Source organism: Lissotriton vulgaris, chromosome 8 (genome assembly GCF_964263255.1).
Source record: "Lissotriton vulgaris chromosome 8, aLisVul1.2, whole genome shotgun sequence".
Taxonomy (NCBI): domain Eukaryota; kingdom Metazoa; phylum Chordata; class Amphibia; order Caudata; family Salamandridae; genus Lissotriton; species Lissotriton vulgaris.
The window spans coordinates 770,489,929-770,513,636 of NC_141696.1; the positions used below are offsets into that span (position 1 = coordinate 770,489,929).

The 23,708-nt window shown below is 45.4% G+C and overlaps 1 protein-coding gene across 3 annotated transcripts in view; it reads right to left on the reverse strand.

Annotated features, from left to right (window-relative positions):
• Window positions 1-23,708, reverse strand: part of PNPLA4 (patatin like domain 4, phospholipase and triacylglycerol lipase) — a 274,934-nt gene that overhangs the window by 176,024 nt on the left and 75,202 nt on the right. For all 3 annotated transcript variants that reach the window (XM_086934661.1, XM_086934663.1, XM_086934662.1), the window contains 2 exons: window positions 5,700-5,794; window positions 5,375-5,510 (listed from right to left, as the gene is read on the reverse strand). In XM_086934661.1, coding sequence (XP_086790787.1) covers window positions 5,375-5,510; window positions 5,700-5,794 — 231 coding nt within the window. The remainder of the gene's footprint in view (window positions 1-5,374; window positions 5,511-5,699; window positions 5,795-23,708) is intronic.

Here is a 23,708-nt window from a genome sequence, read left to right on the forward strand (position 1 = left end):
AGATACCAGTTAGTCCTCTACTTCTGGCTACTGCCGCTAGTGGTTGAAGGTATAGGTTGAATAGAGTTGGGCTCAACGCTGAGCCTGTGAAACCCCTTGTTTGATAGCGTGTGCCTGGGAGCTGAAAGGGGGGCCCGACACCTGGAAGGTTCTCTCAGATAGAAAAAAGGCGATCCAGCCTAGGGCCGGGCCCTCAATGCCAGCCTCCCCCAGACGCTGCAACAGAATCTGTTGCGATACCATGTCAGATCCAATAATATCAGTGCTGACGTTCGCCCGGCATCTAATGCATCCCTCAGATGTTCGGTTACCGCGAGGAGGGCAGTCTCCGTGCTATGACCAGGGCGAAAATCATTCTGAGAAGGGTCAAGCAGAGTGTTATTTTCTAAGAATCCTGCCAGAATGGAGTTGATATAGGCCTTGGTGATCTTGGACACCCACGGCAGGAGTGAGATAGGGAGAAAACTCTCAGGTTTAGATGTATCCAATGTAGGTTTCCTTTAATAAGGTGACCACCATGACCCGTTTCCAGGCCCTGGGTACTACTGCCGTGGACAGGGACATGTGTAACAGCTGTTACAGTTGGTGACAGTAAAACCAGTTCTTTGACCACCCGCAATTAACTGTATCTGTTACCTCTCCAGTGAAGGGTCACTGCAGGCTTAGCTTTTGTGACACAAATTGACTGTGCGTCAACTAGGGGATGTGCGATGTTCTCCTCACAGCCACTGACTGCTGTTTTTAATATCTGTTGTTGTCTTGGTTTAATTTCTCAGCACCCAAAAAAGCACAAAGGATGGGTGTGTCACCTCTTGCAATTTGCACTCCCAATGTGCAAACTTCTAATCAAGCACGGACACCATGCCTTTTCAGGGTGTCTAACCTGGCTTGTCTCAGGATTTGGCTCCAGAGAGTTCATCACAGGAGGAGCATATTTGTGTAACTTAGGTACAACAAAGTTTTGGCTCGGGTGGCTGCTGATAGCCTCAGGGTGACTAGCTCAGAATTCCACACCCTCCTTGTGTAGTCTGAATCACTGAGAGGAGACCGGGTGATGACCCAGAAAATCCAGTCACCAAGTACCCTCAAGCAGACTGTCGACAAATCCTTAACCTGTCCTTAGTCCACATTGAGCCTATAAGTCCTGAGTGACCTTGGACCTAGTATATGGTACAAAAGGAGCATGGGAAAAAGGTCACAGAGATCTGTTGCAAGAAAGGGTTATCAGGATCACAACAGGCTTGGCTGCATGAATCAAGGAGACACGCTTGGTGGAACCAAAACAGCTAATCTCAAAAGGTCCCCAAAAACCCTCTGCCTTGTCAATGGTGCGGGGTTTCACCCAGCAAGAGATAACTATGGAGGACCCCACCTCTCCACGAAATGTGAAATAGCTAGTAAAGTGGTATGGGCAGTTAAGTAATAGGGCAGGCATATCTCCAGAGACAGATGACCAACTAGTGAAGCAAAAAGGCATCTGACAACGGGACCAAGGCACTGTCTCCACCCAGGCCTCAGTCCTACTAATGTCTCACTAAAAACTCTGTTATACTCCTGAGTTAGGCCCATGGAGCGAAGCAGCTTATTTCTTATATTGCCCTTACAAATAACATTTCCAAATGGGACCTTTTGCAAATATTTGCATTCACGACAATGTTGGATTAGTTTCTCTGAAAATAAACTTGTTTTACATCTAGCTTCGCACATTATCACAACGCCCAGAACATCATGTACAAGGTCTCGTTCCACACTACGTGCAAATGACATCACTATCTTCATCTATGTTAAAAGAGCGCGGGGACACACCAGCTGGTGTAACCAGGCGCTTCATAAACACAAACTAAACTAAACTATGTGGCGACAGGGCCATCTATATATCCATAACATCACTAATCTATGCACATATTGCAAGGCTGCTTTCTATTACAAAAGATGACCATCCCGATCAGGCCTCGAAAAATCCCCAGAGCCACTCGAAATTTCGAGTGAAATTTTAGCAGGTCAAGCTATTTTTAGCACTTACTCGACCCTGCTGGTGAGTAAACTTAAGCTGGAAGAAACAGGTGTTTTGTTCCTTCAGCAAGTGAATGAGCAATAAAGAGGCCTTTAAATCTTGTTTTGTCTTGACACATTTGCAGACTGCTCAAGGTCAGAGGTCAAATGTCAGTTGTCTTTTTACTAATTGTTGCTCATGTGTTTCTAGAAAATTAAGTTTACTTTTCTTTCTCTTATTACAGTCAATACTTTTTGTCAAGTGAGCTATCTGACAATTTCAAAACAAAATGCAGTAAAATTTCCTGGTTTTTTCCTCTCTAAAACAACATTTGAAAAGCTTGTAAATGAATAGTGCAAGTTTATGAGGAATTATGAAAGAACTTTTTTTCTGTAATTCAGAAGTGTGATGCAAACAAAGATTTAAATTGGAGGAAACCAGATCAGGACACTTTACTTGGTGATGTGCAAATTACAAATATTAGCAGAAACTTTATTTCCAAACATTGTACACTATATAGTTTTAAAACCACATGTCAGTGACAAATTCTGTGGCCAATGTGTCAATGTAAAATCTGCTGATTGCAAATAACAGTGGGATGCTACTTTATGCTTTAGTTATGTATTTATTAAAAGAGATAGTTTTTAAACATGATGTGAGAGACATTCCTGGCCAAGTCCTGATGACAATGCATTTAATGAACTAAGCCGCAAGTCTGCAGTCAAGTGTATCTTATATGTGGCTAGATTTGCAATCCATATGGAGCTAATGTTTAGTCTATTAAATCAAACTAAAGAGTTTTCTGTACAGCAGACGTGTTGAACTTGCGTATTTGAAAGTGCTCTCATATGTGATAAAGAAGAAAATGGTGTCTCAGTGAATTAAAATACTTGCTCAGGATCACATAATTTGAAACCAGTTTATGGGTCAAGAGCATTATAATTAGGTTGAGTAGATTATTTAAGTCACTAGACCTGAAGGTCTAGTAAAAAGTTCTGGATCTTTTGAGGCCTGCCAATAGATTAGTAGAGGAGGTACTTCCGCTAACACAGAGGGTCCTTGCATGATGAGAAATCACTATGCAGCTGTCTGACATCTTGTAAGGTGGGTCCAGTTCGTGGTCAAGACAGGTTCCTTCACTCTATCCCATCAGGTAATGGGGTTGGATCGTCCCTTGGGGGGATTCTTGTCTCTACACCTACACCCACTCTAGGTACACTTAGAGTAGGGTTCACATAGTAGGAGTACGCTAGATTACTGCCTTGTTTATATGTCATTGTTTAGCACAATGGTAGAACTATGTCTACTATTTACACTTCTGGTGCTTGCAATCATGTTTATCTACTCCTGTGTACTAATCATTGCAGCACATGGAGTTTATGCAAGAATAACATTGGTTCAACAAATATTATTGAAAAAGTCCCACTGTGTGTTCTCTGTATATCACTCAGAGAAGAGTAAGCACAAGTGACTGAGCGAAAGGTTCTATACTGTTTCCAAGATCCCTGAGGGGTCAGGGTTGTCATGTTCAGTGGTTACCAGAAAACCATTCTCTCCCTGGTAGGTCAGGGGGCTTATGGTGGCACCGTGAGCTAGCTGGTCTATATGCCAACATATCCTGCAGGGGTGTCCGGAATCAGTCTTGATACCAAGTCCTTAGTTTATGTTGTCCAAGCTATGCTCAGATTCTACGGATTAGTAGGAACTACACAACAGCTCTGTACCAGGGTCCCTGAAAAACGGACTTACCCTCCCCGCCTCTCCCCTAACCTCTACCAAGAGAAATGGAGCTGGAACAGGCTCCTCCAAAACTCACTCTCTCTCGCTCTCTCAGGGCTCAGCTCTATGGTTCCACCATAGCAGGAGTGGTAGTAGTGGAACCACAGAGCACATTCAGCACATTCTTTGGCACTCTCAGGAACAAGGGAGGAGGCGGCGTAAAAAACAAAGAAGAATTGTGACTGAAGTCTGTGGGTCACTACTGCTATATTCCCCGGTGCAGGATTGCTTGTTTCATGCAGAAGGACTGGTCACAGTTCTACCCAATATAATTTGCAGTGGATATTTAACAGCATGTATGGGACACGTCACACAGTTCTTCTAAAGCAGCCATATTGCAGTACATCAGGTATGGCTCTTCTAATAGTCTGTTACTAACTAGTGTCAAAGGGTTTAGTAGTCGTCCTCCTCTATGGTAAAGAAAATACCACTGGGTCTTGTTCTTGAAGGTTTATTGCTCACAGGGCAAACATGGAAACTCTAAGAGGCAAATAAATGCACTTTAAGCCTGGCATTAATATAAGATATTAAAGTATGCACGTTATGGCCATGAAACAGTAGGGTGGGGATATCACTAGCAGTCAGTCAATTAATTATGAGATGAAAATAGGAGTTTTTGTGACATTTTAATGCTTGACATTTTTGTAAAACAAGAGTGTTGTAGGGCTCAACATGTGCTGCTTCGACTCGACAACGAGGAAAGATTACAGACTGCGAGACCTTTAGCCTGGTAGGGAAAAATAACTTCATCAATCTCGTCCACGAAAATATGAAATAGTATTTGACTTTTTCTACCGACTCTGGCATTTGTATCACACCGGAGTCCACGAGTAGGGTCTGATTATAAATCTCCCGATAAAAGTGATTTGGGCAGAAGCAAGAATTACTTAACATGCACTTCATTTTTGGGGCCCTCTAAAAGAGGCACCTGGTTTCTTAATAATGTCCAATAAATGCCTACCTTTCACAGTAATACAACAATGTTGGTGGTAGCGTTTCTCAGAAAGAGAAAACGTCCGCACCTTCTGTTAACGACTATTTTCAATGATCAAGTTACGTGTGAAAGTTTGAAGCCCATTTTTCTCATGAACTTGTGTCTAAAACTGATGAAAAAGTGGTCAAATAACCAATGTGTAATGCAGAAATATTACTGATTCCAGACTCCACAGAGGGTCCTTGTTGCAACTTGGTTTCTTCTTAAATAAATGCCTACCTTTTAAACTTTCCACCAACACAAGCATAAGAAGCTATTTCTGAAAATTCTTAAGGAATACCTTCTATTACACCAGTCCGTATACATACTGAATATCACAATTAAGCAAAAAACGGCGTTAGCTCTGCTGTGGGCGAAAAGATACACGTTTATACTTAAAAAGCCGAATAAATATTAAATCTTCCTGGGTACTATTTCAGAAGTAGGGGCGCATACAGGAAAAACACAAACAGCATAAAATGCAGGAAAACAGGATTTGTTTTACAATTTAAGATAAATTAAAGTGCTTTGGGGCATTTTTAGAAGGCAATCTAGGACATGTGGGCATGCTATTAAACATGAAATCCAGGCATTCATTTCCATGATCATAGGCTATGTAACTTTATTACCTTAATGAGGTCGTCCCTGGAGGCAAAATTTGAAACCAAGCAATTTTCTCTGCCTTTGGTTCTTGTGATTGATATGTACAGACGATTCTCGGCTATCTTATGAGCATTCGGGGGAAGAATAGACTCTATACCTCCTCTAAAGATAAGAGAAACAAACATTATTCATCTTTAAATATTAAACAGCTACTGAATATTTAGGAGGAAGAGTGCTGAGTTTTATATAGTTAGCACAGAAAACATTCCACAGTCACTGGCTTGATTTTATTTATTCATGTTCTTATGTATAAAATGAGACAACTTGGGACAAATACATCAAAATGTGTACCTTAAACTATTCATAAAATCATAACCTGGCGTTACTGCACCAAAGTTCTGCTTTCTAACTTCCTCTGATAACTTGTATGTAAATTCTTTGCATTCCTGGAGAATAAAAAGAAATACGTTTTTTTAGTCAATGGACTGTAGCGTCCTCTGCGCATGCTCTGGAATAGAACAAAACAAATAATGAAGACATTAATTGGTAGTGCCCAGCCAAATAGATTTGCTTGGCCCTACGAGCTAAAGTCGGAGCTCAGCCATCAAACTGTCTGGCAAGAAAATAGTGCAACAAAGAACCCGGAAAATTACGATCAAGACTCTTGTAACTTCAAAAAAGTTAATTTATTTAATGTGTGGGAACGTTTCACTTTAGTACATTAAAGTGTATCACTATATTGAGTCTAATTTAATACATGTCTATTTTATTAGACTGGTTAGATTCTAAATATGAACTTAGAAGCATTCATAAACTGCCCAGCCCTGACTACGAAGGCAATCAGTTGTCGTTTGTACCTATATGTGCCCAACATTGTGATTATACAGTCACGTCGTACTCCATCAAATCATATATAAGAGACGTTTTGCACTGTGCTAATGTATTCTACTCAAATATAATTATCAAGGAAAAAGAGTCACGCTGTAGTAAAGTAACTGCCTAGTATAGGAAATCAGGTTATTTGGATGAGGGGCTAGGACGCCCCGCTCAGGCACAACCTCAATACTTGGCACGGTGAATCACAAAATTAACCTGTGCTTAACCTTATAGTAACTTGGGTCAAAGCAATCACGCTTAACATAGAGGCAATGTGTAAAGTATTTATGCAGTACAAAAACAGTAATAAAGTGAAAACACACAACAAGAAAAATATGTAACAAATTTATAAAAATTGAGATAATTTGAATACATAAAATGATACCAGGAAGATAAAAATCCAATCAGTAAAACTGGAGATATTGAATTTCAATGTTTTCGGTAAGTATAGTGCCTAAAAGCACCAAGGTCCACTCGCGGTCATCTGGTTGTGCTATACTGGGGGAAAGTCACTAAATCTGGATAACTGCGACATGCAGGCCGTATAAAAAAATCCCTCTGAAACATTTACCTTCTCAAAGTCCTGCACAAAGTGCACAGCTCGCAGTGAAGGAGGCTGTGAGGAGCAGGGAGATGGTGTGGATGCTCGTCGATGTACCGTCAAGGTCCGGTAGGGTGTTGCAGACGGTTGTTGCTGCAGCTTTATGTTGGAGGTCAGCGTGGGTTGTAGATGTAGTAGCACGAAGTGCAGATCTGGAGTTGCCACTCATCACTTGCAGTTTCTGTAGCGCGAAGAGTTGGGTTCATCGGAGCTTCGCACTAGAGCAGAGTATTGACGCTAAAGGGCCTGTTTGGTGTCAAGAGCCCTTAATTTCAGAATTTCCCCTTTTTTTGCAGAGTAGTGCACTCCGAGGCTAGTCAAGGGTCGAGGACCTGGGAGGCAACTCTTAGGAACCAGGCATTCACTCTATCAGAGGCCAGCAGGGCCCAGATAGATCCAGTTGCAGGTCTAGGCAGGTCCAGTTGCAGCAGGTCAGCTGGCCAGTTGCAGGGAGACCTCCGGAGCTTGTTGTGTTCCTGTAGCTCAGGACAGGTCAAGCAACTGACCCTTGGAGTCACTCAGGTTAGCCTTGGATTAGGGGAGAAGATCCAGTCGTCCTTCTCAACGAGCAGGGCAGGCCTTAAGCAGCAGGCCAGTCCTCTGGTAGCAGCAGGGCATTCCTCTGGTAGCAGCAGGGCACTCCTCTGGGGACCTTTTTGGTAAGGTGCCTTTGGCTGCATTGTGGCTGTTGGTATCACAGCGCGCTGCGCTAGCATTATTTTAAAAATTTCCCGTTTTTGCATTTTGGTTAGAATTATTTTGTCTTACCTTGTTTTTAACTTCCATTGTGCTCTGGCCCTATACTTGCACTATAATTGTGCCCCCACCGCGTTTTGGACGGATTACTTCACCTTCTGGTTGCCTGCTTGTGGCGCCGGTCGCCATCTTGGGGGGGGACTTCTCCATCACGTGCCACTTGCCTGAGCGTTCTAGCGCTCTGCAGGAGTTCAGGTGAGCTCCTATTTAAGGCGAGCATTTCCGCTGCTCTGCCTTTGGTAAGGTGCCTTTGGCTGCATTGTGGCTGTTGGTATCACAGCGCGCTGCGCTAGCATTATTTTAAAAATTTCCCGTTTTTGCATTTTGGTTAGAATTATTTTGTCTTACCTTGTTTTTAACTTCCATTGTGCTCTGGCCCTATACTTGCACTATAATTGTGCCCCCACCGCGTTTTGGACGGATTACTTCACCTTCTGGTTGCCTGCTTGTGGCGCCGGTCGCCATCTTGGGGGGGGACTTCTCCATCACGTGCCACTTGCCTGAGCGTTCTAGCGCTCTGCAGGAGTTCAGGTGAGCTCCTATTTAAGGCGAGCATTTCCGCTGCTCTGCCTTTGGTAAGGTGCCTTTGGCTGCATTGTGGCTGTTGGTATCACAGCGCGCTGCGCTAGCATTATTTTAAAAATTTCCCGTTTTTGCATTTTGGTTAGAATTATTTTGTCTTACCTTGTTTTTAACTTCCATTGTGCTCTGGCCCTATACTTGCACTATAATTGTGCCCCCACCGCGTTTTGGACGGATTACTTCACCTTCTGGTTGCCTGCTTGTGGCGCCGGTCGCCATCTTGGGGGGGGACTTCTCCATCACGTGCCACTTGCCTGAGCGTTCTAGCGCTCTGCAGGAGTTCAGGTGAGCTCCTATTTAAAGCTCACCTGACTCGCGCAGCGGTGACGCGCAGCGGTAGCGCCTGACTCGCGCCGGAGTCAAGCCAGAGTCAAGCCAGAGTCAAGCCAGAGTCAAGCCAGAGTCAAGCCAGAGTCAAGCCAGAGTCCTGCCCGTCTGCGCCCGTCCGCGTTCCGGAGGCGTTTTGGCGGCGGGTGGGGCCCGGGCTACCGAGACGGAGTTCTCGGGGCGCCTTTTCGATGCGGTACTCCTCCATGGAGCTGCGCTCCTTGCATGTCAGGGAGAGCTGCTGCCGCACTGTCTTTCCGGCCCGCCATAAGGGCAAGTTGCGTTGTCCGGGTTGTGGCTGGCATCCTACCCGGGTTTTGTCATCTACTCCGCCTATTGACATCGCTGGTGCGGAGTACGCCTGTATGCTGTTAAACACCAGGTCGGCTAGCTGCCATGCGCAACACATTTTTGAGCTCCTCGAGACTGAGAGACCACTCTGCCTTATGTTGACGGAGACTTGGTGGGGCGAAGTGTCTAATCCAGATGTGGCCATGGCCATTCCGCCCGATTATGACATCTTCAGGAAGGACAGAGCAAAGGGCAGGGGTGGCGGGGTTGCACTGATGGTAAAGAAGGGCACACCTTGTACCATCTTGCCCACTGAGGACATCCGCGGCTCTGAATCGCTGGCTTTTTCTATCGCGCTAGCGCCGCACCAATCAGTGAAGGGACTGCTAGTTTACCGCCCCCCCGGTCCGCTTGGGACGTTCTTTGCTGACCTTGATTTGGTGGTGGCGGGTCTAGCCCTGAGAGCAGAACATTGCTTAGTGGCTGGGGACTTTAACATCCGGATGGATGATCCATCGGACCCCGCCGCTATTAAGCTCTTGGAGGCTATGACGCCGCTGGGACTGACCCCACACCTACAGGGTCCGACCCACGAGAAGGGGCATACCCTAGATCAGGTTTTCTCGACTTCTCCGCTGGTAGTGAAAGAGATTCTCCCGGTCCTGTGGTCGGATCATTGGCTTGCCAAATTTGTAATCAGTGGCAAGGTTAGGGCGTTGAACCCTGTCCCACAGCAGAGGGGACGAGCCTGTAGAGCATTTAGCAGGGTGACCCCTGAGATGCTAGCCCAGGCTGCTGTGACTCACCCTTGCCCTCGGTCGGGCGTGCTGGAAAGCGACCTGGAGGCCCTGCAAAAGTGGCTGACGGAGAGGCTGAACGACCTGGCCCCTGCTCTGCCCCCCCGCCCGACATCTAAGCGGGTTTCTGCCCCTTGGTTTACCTCGGCTCTGTGGGCTACGCGGCAGCAGTGCAAGGTAGCCGAAAGGGCCTGGCGGGCACATTACGACAGCAAGGACAGGTCTGCCTACAAGGCTGCGGTTAAAGCTTACCACCGCGACATCCGCCTCGAAAAGAAAGCCTACTTCGCGGGGAGAATCGAAGCAGCTTCGAACTCCAGCAAGGAGATTTTTACGATCGTTCGCGAATTCATCTCACCCCGGACCACCGCTTTGGAAGTGGGCCCTGTAGAATCCTGGGCAGCAGATCTGGCGTGCTTTTTTACAGGCAAGATCAAACTCATCCAGGACTCCTTTCCTTCGAGTGGACCGGTTACGCGGCCGGTGCCAGAGGAGGGTATGCCCCCCTCAGTCATGCAGGGCGCCATATTGGCTGAGTTTCCATCTCTGCCAGCCTCCGCCTCCCTTGCGCTCATGGGCAATTTAAAATCTGGGTCTCCGCTTGACCCCTGCCCAGCTAAGCTTCTGGGTAAATTGGCGGAGGTGGTTAACCCGTTGGCTCACCCTCTTCTCAACCTTTCGTTGAGCTCGGGAGAGGTGCCGCCATCTTGGAAGCAGGCAATGGTGATCCCGTTGCTTAAAAAGCCGGGACTTGATCCGAAAGCCCCTGTTAATTACAGGCCTATTTCGCTGCTGCCGGCTTTTGTAAAAATCTTGGAAAAGCACGTTCAGTCGGTGCTCACCAACTTTTTGGAGTCTCATGAGATCTTGCACGACTCCCAGTCAGGCTTCCGCTCAAACCGCAGCACCGAGACCGCGCTCCTTGAGGTTTCGGAAACCATCAAAGGGGTGCTGGATTCCGGGGGCAAAGTCATGCTGGTGTTGTTGGACCTGTCGGCGGCCTTCGACACCGTCCCCCATGAGGGCCTGCTCGCAAGACTCTTTGAGATCGGCCTGCGGGGGACGGTGCTCAAATGGTTTTCTTCCTTCCTGGCCGGCCGCCGGCAAACGATCTGGACATCATCTGACACCGCTGTAATGCCGCCTTTGGGAGTCGGGGTCCCTCAGGGCTCTATTTTGAGCCCGACCCTTTTTAATATCTATATGACCCCTTTGGCGGCGGTGGCGGAGTCTTTTGGTGCCCGGATCGTGTCGTATGCCGACGACACTCAGCTCCTCTTCTCATGTGAGAGGGGGGCTGACTTTGACGGGGAGAGTATCCAGAATTGCCTTGGGGCTGTGTTCGCATGGTTCCAACTGCACAGCCTCAAGTGCAATTCCGATAAATCGGAGGTTCTCTTCTTCGGGTGCGATTCGGAGCCCAGCTGGCAGGCCTGGTGGCCCATCGACATGTTCCCTCCGTCCGGCTCTTCTCCCATGGCTAAAAACCTGGGGGTTAAGATGGACAAGGGGCTGACGATGAAAGCCCAGATTCTGGGGGTAACTGGCACTTGTTTTGGCTTGCTAAAAATGTTGCGGAAGTTTCTGCCTCTCTTGTCCGAAGATCACAAGAGGCTGACGGTGCAGGCCCTGATAGGCTCCAGGCTGGATTATGCCAACAGTCTGTACCTGGGCCTACCTGAGTATTTGCTGCAGAGGCTTCAAGTGGCACAGAACGCGGCGGCCAGGGCCATTTTTGGCCTAAGTAGACGCACCAGCGCCTCTGGGTTGTTGGTGAAGCTACACTGGCTACCCATCCGCAAACGGATTGCCTTTAAGGTGCTGACCCTGGCCTATAAAGCTCTCCATGCGGTGGGAGCCAAACATCTTCGAAAGAGACTCACTTTCTACCACCCTACGCGCGCGTTGAGATCGGAATCTTTACTTCTTGCGGCTGTTCCGCGTGTGAAGAGGGCTCGCCTAGGTGGCCGCTCCTTCAGTCTTCTGGCCCCACAGATGTGGAATTCTTTACCGCTCCCTTTGCGGGGGGCGACCAGTCTTCTTGAATTTAGGAAAGGCCTCAAAACCTGGCTGTTCTCTCAATAGGTTTGCCTGTAGCCCTGTTTCTTTTGTGGACTTTTAATCTGTTTTTATCTGTGTTGTGTTATTCTGAAACCTGTTTCACCTTACCTAAAGCGCCGGGATTCTCTTTTTGAGTAACCGTTGCGCTATACTAAATAAAAAAATAACATAACATAACATAACATAACTAAGGCAGGCTTCAAGCAGCAGGGTAGTCCTCTGGGGAATAAGGCAGTCCTTCTGTAGTGTTTGAAGGTTCAAGAGCTTACTGCAGTGGTGTTCTGAGAGCCCAATAATAATACCTGGTGCCAGCATTTGAAGATGGGAACATCCTGGGTTATCTTCTCATCTGATTTTGGACAGATCTTCTCTTCCCCTGCCAAGGCTTCATGAAGTAGGGGTGACAAAATGCTGATATCAGGTTCCTTTGTGGGGCCTGGAGGCAAGCTCTTTGAAGTGTAAGTGGGCCAGGGGACAGTTGCCCGCCAAAGCATCCTGGTAGAATGACCTATCCTGCCCACTCCAGTGCCATTTGTCTCACTGTCTCGAAGGAATATACAAACCCCAACAGCAGAGCCATTCACAGTCATGTGACACAGTCTCTTTTCCCCATGCGCCAAACGTTGTTTGCTCACGGGTGCAAACTTAGGACTCTAGATGGAGACCGTGAGACCTCTACTGTGGCCTGGCTAGAGTTGCATTTCTTCTAACTCCAAGACCAAGGCCTATGTTCACGTTCTGTGATCCATGATCTGAAGGGGGTGACGTGAAAAGACAACCAACACCCCCCCCCCGACAGTAAATGCTTCAGCCTTCAGCTGAAGTAAGGCACAAGTCCCCACTCTCCTGTGCTGTGAGGGCAAGACAGCTAAGCAAGTCTTCCTGCCAGGGAGCCTGTTGCCCAGAAAGAAATATAAATGTGTGCAACTCATCAATCTACAAATGTAAAGGGTATCTGGAGGAAGCCAGTATTGGCTTTAATTGTTGGAATTACTTGAAGCTTCCTGATACAGGTTTATTTTATTTGAGAGGTATTTTTGTAAGGGAGTTACCACCAAATATGCAAAGTGTGCTTTTAAAAGACAGTTACCCCCCAAAATTGCTTCCTAATGACTTTTTTTTCTTTTTGATGGGTACTGTAATGGAGCAACCAGCTGTGAAGTGTGTGCAGACAGTTATGAAAAAAACTGCCTTACCTACAGCGTGCAAAAAATCTATATTTTGGAAACTCTTTTTATCTCAAACCTTTTTGTGCATTCTGTAGAAGCCTGTTTTATACTGTGCATCGTTATCTCAAAGTCTGTTATGAAGCTGTGTGGTATATTGAATAAGCAGCTACCCACATTATCATATGCAATCTATTTATTGATGTCATAACTACACTTTCTCAATTGCTTTAATAGTCTTCTTGCTTTCTCAAATTTTCTTGAAAATGCACCATTTGCCCCCTCAATTTTCAAAGTTTTCTCAGGGGAGATAAAATACTAAAATACATCCCTAAGCCCCCACAAAATCTGAACAATTCTGAAAGAGCAGCCGTAAAGAAGCTACAAGAGAATGCAAATATTACTATCAAACCGAGCGGTAAAGCAGGTGGTATAGTAATCATGGATACTGATAATTATACCAACAAAATCCAAGAAATGCTCGAAGTAGAAGAACACTACAAGAAAACCAACAGACGAGCTTTATCCGAGCTCACTAGACAAATAGAACTGACAGTTAACAAAGCATTCGAAGAAGGTTTTATCTGCCAAAAAGAGATGGACTTTCTGATCAAAACTAATGCAGTTACACCAGCAATCTATGGGGTCCCAAGACCCATAAAAACATCCTAGACCCACCACTCAGACATATAGTGGCTTCCATTAACTCCAACAGAGAACCCCTCTCAAAATATTTAGATACTTTCCTATGCCCCCTTACCACTACTTATGACTCTTATGTCAAAGATACTGGTCATATCATCACCATCCTAGAACACGTCACCTTTAATGAGAACACACAACTCTTAGTTACATGCGATCTCTCTATACCAACATTCCCCAGGACCTAGCAATGGAAGCAGTGGCAGCGCTCCTTGCTAGGACACCGGGACAGAGACCAGATACATTCATCTTGCAATGTTTGGAAATAGTTCTCCACAACAACTTCTTTAAATTTAGAGAAAACTTATACCAGCAGATCAAAGGAGTCAGCATGGGGGCGTCTTGTGCCCCCAGCATCGCAAATATATTCATGGGCGAATTCGAATAAAAAAACATCTTTAACGAATTAGCCCCATTCTATGAAAATGTCACAAGATGGCATCGTTTCATAGATGACATTTTTTTCATATGCACGGGGCAGAAGAAATGTTAAAAGAATTTATGGAGTGGCTAAACCTTGCAGATCCGCATTTGAAATTGACGTGCAATTTCTCAGCCAAACAGGTTGAATTCTTGGACATTTGGATCCAAAATACAGAAGGAGAAATTACGGTAAGCCTATACCGTAAGCCCACTGCAAAGAACACCATCTTAGAGCACGGAAGTTATCATCCGCCGTGCCAAAAAGACTCTATCCCCTTTGGGGAATTTCTAAGAATAAAGAGAAATTGTACCAACATCAATGATTTTAGGACACATGCCAACAAACTGCAAGCTCGCCTATTGGATCGAGGCTACCCCAAGAGATTGGTTCTCCAATCATTTAAAAGAGCCAAGTACTATAACAGGGATGCCCTCCTAAACCAGACAAAAAAAGTCCGTAATCAAAATCTTGTCTGTGTCTTGAATCATACCACCTTAAACAATAAAATCAGACAAATTATAAACAAAAATTGGAAAATTTTAAACACCAACGATCATGAGAGAGAATTGAGAAAGCCTCTGATTGCATTCAGGAGGAACTCTAATCTTAGAGACAAATTAATCCACAGTAGGGCGAAACACAAAGACAAATCACTCCAACGTACCATGGATGGAAGACCCTTACCAAAAAAAGGGAACCACAAATGTGGCACCTGCCATGACTGTGATCAAGTCATTTTGGGTAATCTTTGGACCTACAGAAATAAAAGCGGACACTTCAAAGAAATGACAAATTGCAAAACCTCCAACGTAATTTACCTTATTTTATGCCCCTGCCGCCTAGGGTACATAGGAGAGACAGCCAGAGAATTTCGGGTAAGGTTTTCTGAACATAAATCAGCGGTCAGAACCAAAAAAAACAATGCTCCCATGGTAACACATTACATCCAATATGGCCACACAGAAAAGGACATGCGTTGGCACATCCTAGAACGAGTACAGAGTATCCCTGGCAAAGACATGACCAAATACAGGAAACAACGGGAAACCTTCTGGATTTATCATCTAGATACGATGCGTCATGGGCATAATGAAGAAATATGTTGGATCATCATAGACTAACCATCATGTTTCTGGATAGTACTCTGAAACACAGTCCAACTTATAGAGCCACCTGACTAACAATAATGCTGTACCAACGCATAGCACTCTGCGTCAATCACTTTAGCATAGGTCCCAATTCACTATCTCCTATTATCACAGGATCAGCTGCCTTGTTAGCATTTTGAAAGTCCAGGTCACCTATTCAATCGTATATGATAAGATTGTATTATATTCCCATTGTGAAAGCCTATGCACAATCAATTTCTAATAACTACAGTATGCATTAACTACATGCATGACGCTCACACACTGCACAAGATGGATCCAAACCTTCATATTATCCTTCATTACCTCTGTTAGACCATGTAATAAAAGCTGCACTGTCCGAAAACTTTTTTTTATTATCTTTGACTTCGATAATCAGTATTTGTTAGACTCTCCAACCCAACAATAAAAATTAAATGCAGTACATGTCTTGATTAAAGAGAACACCACGACACCAGTATCTCCCCACTATCACTTTATCTTAATAAAAACATCTTATGGCGTAAGTATAGGAACATTTAAACAACTAGACGAAGTCGACACCACGGGCAGTGGGCGCCATATTAGAGTGCCTTAAAACGTACACTGAAGAGTCTCTTATCAGTGTTTACCCTCTAGGATCCTACACAGTCCCACCTCTATGTTAACGGTTGGGACTCGGCAATCAAGATTCCGGTATTGGTCTCAGCTGCATTCAATCAGACGAGATCCTCACCACATAAAACACACTCAGCCAGGCTGCCAGTTGTCAGTGGCAGTGACATCGGCCGGAGGCGCCCCCTGTAAACCGGAATATCTTCGAAGTCAAAGTTAAGAAACTTCGCTTATAGATCATTCTCCTTCTTGCCTAAATGCACTCGAAGGCACACTACTATGGTAAAGTCACAATCTGCCACGAGCTATCTAGCGCTGCTTGTTAGTAATATGCACGGAAAGCATGGACTCCGCAAGCGCCGCGCAGAGTAGTTTAAGATACCCAATTTGAGTATCAGAAAGCCCATAACTGATTGCGGTACCATAAAAAATGACTAAGACAGCTGGGAGGTACATCAGCGTTTTTAACGAGAGCCCGGTCTCATTTAGAATATCTTATCCTGAGGGACATGAAGAACACTTAGAGTCTATCATATGCTAGCCTGACACTTGACTTCTGTCCTTTTTAAGCATAGTCTACCATAAAGGACTCTCTGGATACATAGTGTCGACACACGCATATACGCGTAGCATATGCGTGTTAGACATAACTATAAAAACACTGCCTGCTAGTTATGACATCCACAGTTCAGAGTATTTAACATCTCTAAACCCATACTTTATACCTTCTCTGAGGACAGTTTAGAGCCTGACACGTTTAGCATTGTCTTGCGAATTGAGAATAAGTGAATAAAGTATGACCATCAGGCACATAAGATACATCTTGGTATTCTGTCATTTCTTTTATTACAGGTCCCACAGTCATTAGAGGATACCTATATGGAGCCAGAGAAAGCACTACAGTTATATAATTAAAAAACTGACCACATACAGTGGATCTACAACACCTAGGTATACATCAACCATACATAGCACATACTCCAATACATATAACCTTTGTGTAAAATAACTAATTAGGTTCCTTCGTGCTTTGATTCCAGGTTTGCACATTTGTTCTTATGATCAGAACACTAGCGCCCAGTGATACCACTTTTTCTAAAACGTGTCTATAAAACTCTGACATAGACACAGGTATCTATAACTTGCCATTACTTTTTATTTGACAGTTCACATTAGATCACCTGGCAAGTCTTGCAAGGTTACACATGGAAGCAAGCAAATAAGGACTTAAATCTTCTTTTCATTTTTTTCTGCCAATTGTCCAAACACCCTGGGAAGCACAATATTCTATGTATTCTCTCACAAGCCTCTGCATGACTCTGGGTAATAAGGTATCTAGCTTCCTACTGCACTTCTCCTACCCGACTATATTTTCTAGACGCGGGCACAGGAGAGCAACAAGCACGTTAAAATAAGTAACAAATTGTCGGACTATGCGCTGTTTCAGTGATGCTCAGAAACTAATAATGGTACATATGTTCCCATTACAGATAAAGAGAACCCCTTGGTTTTAAGAGTATGAATGCATCTGTTTTATGTTCAGTCTTTTGTTGGCCCTGAAGAAGGTGAAGTAAAATAACTTTATCACCAAAACGTACGTAGGCCGTACGCACCAGAGACCCTCACACATAAACCAATTCAAACTTTGGAGAAACAAATGAAAGGATCAAAAAAGACCAACAACGCATATACAAAAAAAAAGAATGATCTAAAAATAATTGGTCTCAACGACATCTCGAGGAGTCAACTATAGGACATTTTTTCTTGTTTTTCATTTTCTTTCACTGTTGTGTATTGTGTCAGGTATGTTAGCACCACTAGGATGAAAGTTTGAGTACGTATGAATGTTGGTATGAGTGAAAATAACTGTACATACAAAGTGTAGGGGTTTTTGCTTTGGCATGATTTATTCTTGTATTTTAATTGATTAGTGCATATGTTTCCATGTCACTGTATTGTAATTTTTGATAAAATAATCACAAAAAAATGAGAAAAAACTCAATTGTCTTGAAAATGATAGAAAATAACTGAAAGAAATAAAATATCAAAATCAAGTTTAAGTGAATGTATTCCTGTTTCTTGCAGCATCATGTATGTAATTTTGAAGTAACTTTATTGCTCAAGTATAAAGAAATATAGGTCATCATAGAGGTTTCCCCTTTGTTTACTGTTGGTTTGCCACTCCCTCCTCTAGACCTACATAATTTTAGGGAGTACCCTTTTTTCCCATGTTTGCATCCCCTAGCTCGTCTGTCCAGTCCTGAAATGACTGACACGCCCGTGTCAGAGGGTCCACAGACCCCTCCCAGTCACCCTCACCCTCCATCTCCTGAAAATCAGGTGCAAAGGATGGAGCCGGATCGTAGAAGAATTGCACTTCTGCCGGCGTCAAATGCGGCATCGAGCGGCGCCGGTCCGATGCCAGATCCGGACCAAGGGAAGAACCAGGGACGGCGCTGGGGGCGACACCCTAGGGGTCGACGCCAGCGGGGTCGTAAGGTCAACCAGCGGAGACCCGTATCCTGAACCGGATCCAGCACGGCCCTGCAGCGCCGGGACCGAAGTCGCCGGCGGCGCCGGGCTGAAGCACCCGACGGCGCCGGGGCCGAAGCACCCGGCCCGCTTGGGCTCCCAGTCGGGACCGTGGGGCCCGTAGGCGCCGTGGAACCAGACAGAGGAGAGAGCGACCTCATGGCCATGAGGAAGGCATCGATCTCCTCCGGCGTCGCGTTCGGCCCAGGGACCGGTGGGTATGGAACATGCCGCGACACCTGCGGCTCCGGCGGTGTCGCCCAAACCCCTGGCCGCATCGCACGAGCATCGGGGGAGTCGGAAGAGCGATTTTGCCTCTTCGACTTCTTGTGCCTCTTACCTGAGGACTTGGAGCCCGACGAATGGTGACGACTCGCCGAGCTTTGACGACTGTGGCCCCACGACCGGTCACTCGACCCCCTCCTGGACCGGGACCGTTAGCAGCGCGGGCCGACTACCGGGTCTCGAGGCGTTTACTGGACCGCTCCCACCTAGCCTTCGACGTCAGAGCACGGCAGTCGGGGCACGACTTGTCGTCGTGGTCGGCCCCAAGGCAATAGAGGCACCGGAGGTGGGGATCGGTAAACGACATTAGTCGGTGGCAATCGGTACAGGGCTTGAACCCGGGCATCCCTACCGGCACCGAGAGTCGTAGAGAGATGAAAAAGGTTTGAAAAAAGTTTAGTCAAAAAGTGACTAAAGTACTGCTTTTTCCGGATCTGCGCATGCCAGCACGGAAAAAAGAAGAACGGACGTCTAAGTACTCCGATGACGTCATCACTGCGCCAACGACGCCGACGACAGACGCGAAGCAGCGGACGACGCCTACCGACGCGCAAAGGTACTGCTATGCAAAACTTTCCGGATCCAGTCTGACGCCTGGGGATATTCTAAGGTAAGGAATCTAATACTAACCTGCTTCTTTCAGATATGCAAAGGGAACTCTAACACAGGCACACGAGTGACGTTCGCAATCCCTTATCATAAGTCATTGTAGTGATAATAAGAATGATATATTGACCATTGACTCCATTTGGCATTATTGACTCCATTTTCTGTGCTGACTCCATCTTGTTTAACAGACTCAATTTTCTGTGCTCGCATGCAGCTGCAAAGTGGGGAGAGGATGTTTTCGCTCTTCACTTGTTTTCGCTCCTTACCGATCAGAGTGAACTGGAAAATGTTGTGTGGGATGCGTGCTTGGTAGGTACCTTTCAGGGAATGTGCGGAATGTACAGCTCTGTCTCGGAGTCGAAATACAGGAGCCAGGCCAGCTTCTGTCTTGACCTTGACAAAGACCAGTACGGCAAACTCGGTTTTCGCATCAGAAGAAAAGGGGCAAGGTTTCTAGAACCTTTGCCTTGCAGTGAGTAAAACGTATTAAAGCCGGAGAATGTTGACAAGTAGATTGGAGCTCACTTGCGGAGTAGACGTACTGTCACAAAACAAAAAGAACCTGAGTCCCGGTCGAGAGTCCAAGCCCAGCTGTCAAAGGGCTCTGCAGCTTGATTTGGCAAGGATGTCGAGTGAATGATCAGTGATTGAGGTGTTACTTTGTGTATATAATTTCTACGTTTCTTTGCTCTCTGCTACATGTATATATGCTACGTTATTTTGGTTGTGTGCTTAAGTTACTTGATATTTGTGAGTCTGCATTAACCAATATATGTTGCCTTCCTTTCCAAAATATTGAATTAATTAACATGTGTGTTCATTTTTTTTCCTGCCTTGCCTTAAGAGAGTGCTGGGTCTTGTTTTATCGCCTCGTCTTTTGGGATTGCTGTTTCACTTGACTCCTCTCAGGAGTGCAGGGTTTAGGTGTGTCCTATTGTGTCACATTACAAGCACTACAGTCATGCACACTAATTTTCACAAAGCGTGAAGCCATAGATGGCAGTTGGCCAATGTTTGGAAAGGTTAACCTTCATTAAAAAAAAAAAAAAAAAATACTTGCACAAAGTGACTTTCAATGACCGGACCTTCTACATTTCATTTACATGTGGAATCCAGGAGACAGCTCCACCCATGGTTATCTAAAAAAGTGCCTATACCTTACCTAAAAGGGATCAGTCCAGTGCTTAATTTGTGCCGGTGGTTTCTGGTGCTTAGCACCAGCACTTATTTATCAGGGCCCGGTCTAGACTTGAGGGCGACTGCAAACGTGTATCACATAATAAAATAAGTGTTCACATTCTCACTCTATCTCCGAGTCCCCGTGAAGAGCTGAGCCGATAATAAATCCATGCCTTTAGTCATTGTTGCCACTGAGCAAGCCACTGATTGGGCTGGATTTGGGCATGTGGGGTGCAGCAGCCGAGGCCATGTGTATAATGTTTTTTACATTGCCTGCCGCCGTCCTGCCGCCGTCCGCCTTATGATGAGGACACACAAAGGCACACAAAGACGCACAGGCAGTTCTGCACTATTATTTGAGGCTGTGTGTCATGCATCTGCTGGTGACCATAAGTAACCAACAGTTGATTTTCTTGAGCGTGGTGGTTGGCATGAACGTTACTGTTACAGGATGCAGGATTACAGAGCATGCCTGACAGACTCCTCGCGGCGGGATGCCTGGCTTTCACCTTGTGGATATCCTGCCGGGGTATCTCACAGGGGAATACCAGGACGGGTTCCCTAAGCAAGCGCATAGATGCCTGCGATGTGGGCGATTTGCGCTATATAAATACATGTACATTTACATTTACATTTCACTTCTCGGAAGCAGTGACTTGTTCGGAAATAAAAAGGTGTTGGAAGATCAGATGTTGTTCCATGGCTGGAAAGAAAGCACCCCACTTTGTTTCTTTGCTCTCTGATTTAGGCTTTGTGCGCTGAAGGATCAAATACTACCCTCAGTTCCATTCTCAGTTTTTGCCCTACAGTGTATTGGCACTGCAGTACAGCAGGCACTTGCCCCTTCTGTGCATGTAGTCAAACTGTGGAGTGCTGCAGAATTTTGACATACATTGATATTAACTAGTCCCTGGTACTATATAAAAAAATATATACATTTTGTCAGAAACAAAACCACTCGTTTTTGCAGATTATATTAAAAATAGTAACCCATAATTAATAATTTAACAGTGCTATTGAAGTACGGACATGCTGTTTTGTTAATACCGTTCTTTCGAGTAAATCTCATGCTTTTGAATAAAAAGGCGGCAGGCTGAAACTCGCCCGATGCTGAAATATTTCAGGCCTCGCAGTCAATGTCAAACTGTGGTTAGTCACTTTCTGTTATAGCCGGAGCTATTGAATAATAATAGCTGCGCGTGGTGAGACAAGTGTCCCGGCGCAGTGCCTGGCGCGGGTGTCATGCCTGGCAGGGAGATTTATAGGCAGGGTCGGATTGGGAACACAATTAGACCCGGGCACTCCCAAAAAACTGGTCCACATTCCCGGACCGTCCCTTTCATGAATCACACCATCTAGTAATTCTCATTGGAATCTGGCTGGTTATTTTGTGTTATTGTTCTTGTAGTTTTATATAGCGTGAACTCAGCCCAAAGGCACTGGGGCAGTGTACTTGAGCACCAGTAACATTACACAAGATACAATTTATTTGTCTTTTAGGTGAAATTATTTTATTTTAAGGGAGATTACATGATTTGCCCAGAATCAGAGGAAGCTGACCGGACACCAGGACTTGAACCGTGTTCCAACATCAGCAGCTCTGACTATGAGCTACATCCAATTTATTTTTTGCCCCTGGGAAAGGTGGTCTCACAGCGATGCTAATGAAAGAGCTCCCTATTCCCCCCGTCCCTCCCATACAAGGCCCAAAAGAGGTGACAACACCATGCTCCTAGTGAGGCTAGTTCTCTTACTTACCTCCTCTCCAGCTTAGGGCGATGACCTGAGATGAGTCATGGTCAATAAAAGTACACAGCTGCTGATTCTAAGGTGAGAATGGCCCAAAGGCACAAACCCCCTGCCCCCCCACCCCCCTTAAACCCTTCTGCGAGACCCCTGCATACTCCCACCCTCCCGACACCCGCCATGGCCTAAACGTGATGGCTGAGCGGGGATGGCAGGGAATGTTACACAAAGCTGGTGGGGGGATTGGGGTGCAGTGAGAATGCCCCAAATGCCAAAGCAACATCTGGCCCCCAGGCCCAATTGAAATCATGGCAGGGGAGTGCCTATGATTCTGGGACCACATTACAGTGGCATGGCAGGGTAAGTCTCTTGAGCCAGTTTACAGAGGCCCTAAAAAACGGCCCACAGGTGACCTTGGGGCACCTGCCCATCGGCCAATGCCCAATTGCCTGCCTTCCCAATCTTACCCGGTTCATAGCAGGTCCGGACTGGGAACCCAAAGCAGCCTTGGAAAATTTTGTCTGACCAGCCAACATAGGTTGCGTAGCGAGTGAGCCCGGCCACGAGTAGGGTTTGGGAAGTTTCTCCCCACACGAAAATTTTGGGGAAAATGGTGGATTCTACAACACATTTTTCAATATACATTCAATTGTGTTAGCTTTTAAAGCATAGTAAATGAAAAGCTTACAATGTACTAGGATATCATAGGACAATCTTTAATGGGGCCCTTCAATGGTTCCTTCACTATCAACTTCCAACAGTACCCATCATCTCTCCATAGCCCCTCTCTCATGTATTTAATTTTGTTTTATAGTACTTCTCAGACCAGGTTATGGTGTTGGAGCACGTTACATCAAACACACAGAGACAATGAATAATATATGTGTAAGTCAGTGCATAGAAAATGTTACGTAAGACCAAGGGCACTATGAGGTGTAGGCATTTTTTAAGAGTGCTTGGGCTGGAGAAGCACAAATCTGGAATTCAAAACGTAACACAGTGCTTAGGGTTACATTTATTAATAGGAAATGTACTTCTACCCAAACAAACCCTTTTTAGCAACATTAGGATAATGAAAGACTGGAAAAACATAACTTTCTAACCTGTACCATGTAGTTTACATGTAGCTCTTTGATGGCAGTTCATAGCTCACTGAGGTAGATTACTATTGTAGCATATGAACTGTACAGTAACAAAATGATATTTTGTTACAAAAGCAGTAACCCACAGAGAAATGCACAGAAAATAGATTTATGTGACGTGCATGGTGCACATTCTTTCAGCAGGCATATTAACCCTCTGCGCTACCTTATAGATGAGTTAAAACTGCCACAAGATAAAACTCCAGCTCACTCCAGCAGAAAGACAGATCTCCAGAGATATCTTGACAAGTTTATTGTTGCTTGATATACAAAGAACTCCGTTGCTACTGCTATAAAAAAGCAGGGAGGCTGGAAACGAAAGTGAGTGCTGTGTTATGCTGGTCTGCTGATTTTGTTACTGGGGGCCAACTGTGCAGCACTGCTAAACCGATAGAGCTGGGGCTGGATAGGAGTGGTCTGAAAGGTACCTAGTACGCTGCATGGCCCGACCTACGCTCCTGGGTTCTCCCCAGAGCTCTTGGTCTTCCCAGGGCGAGCCTGATGTTGTTCGTCAGTGATGCCGCTAATGCACTGTCCAAAGC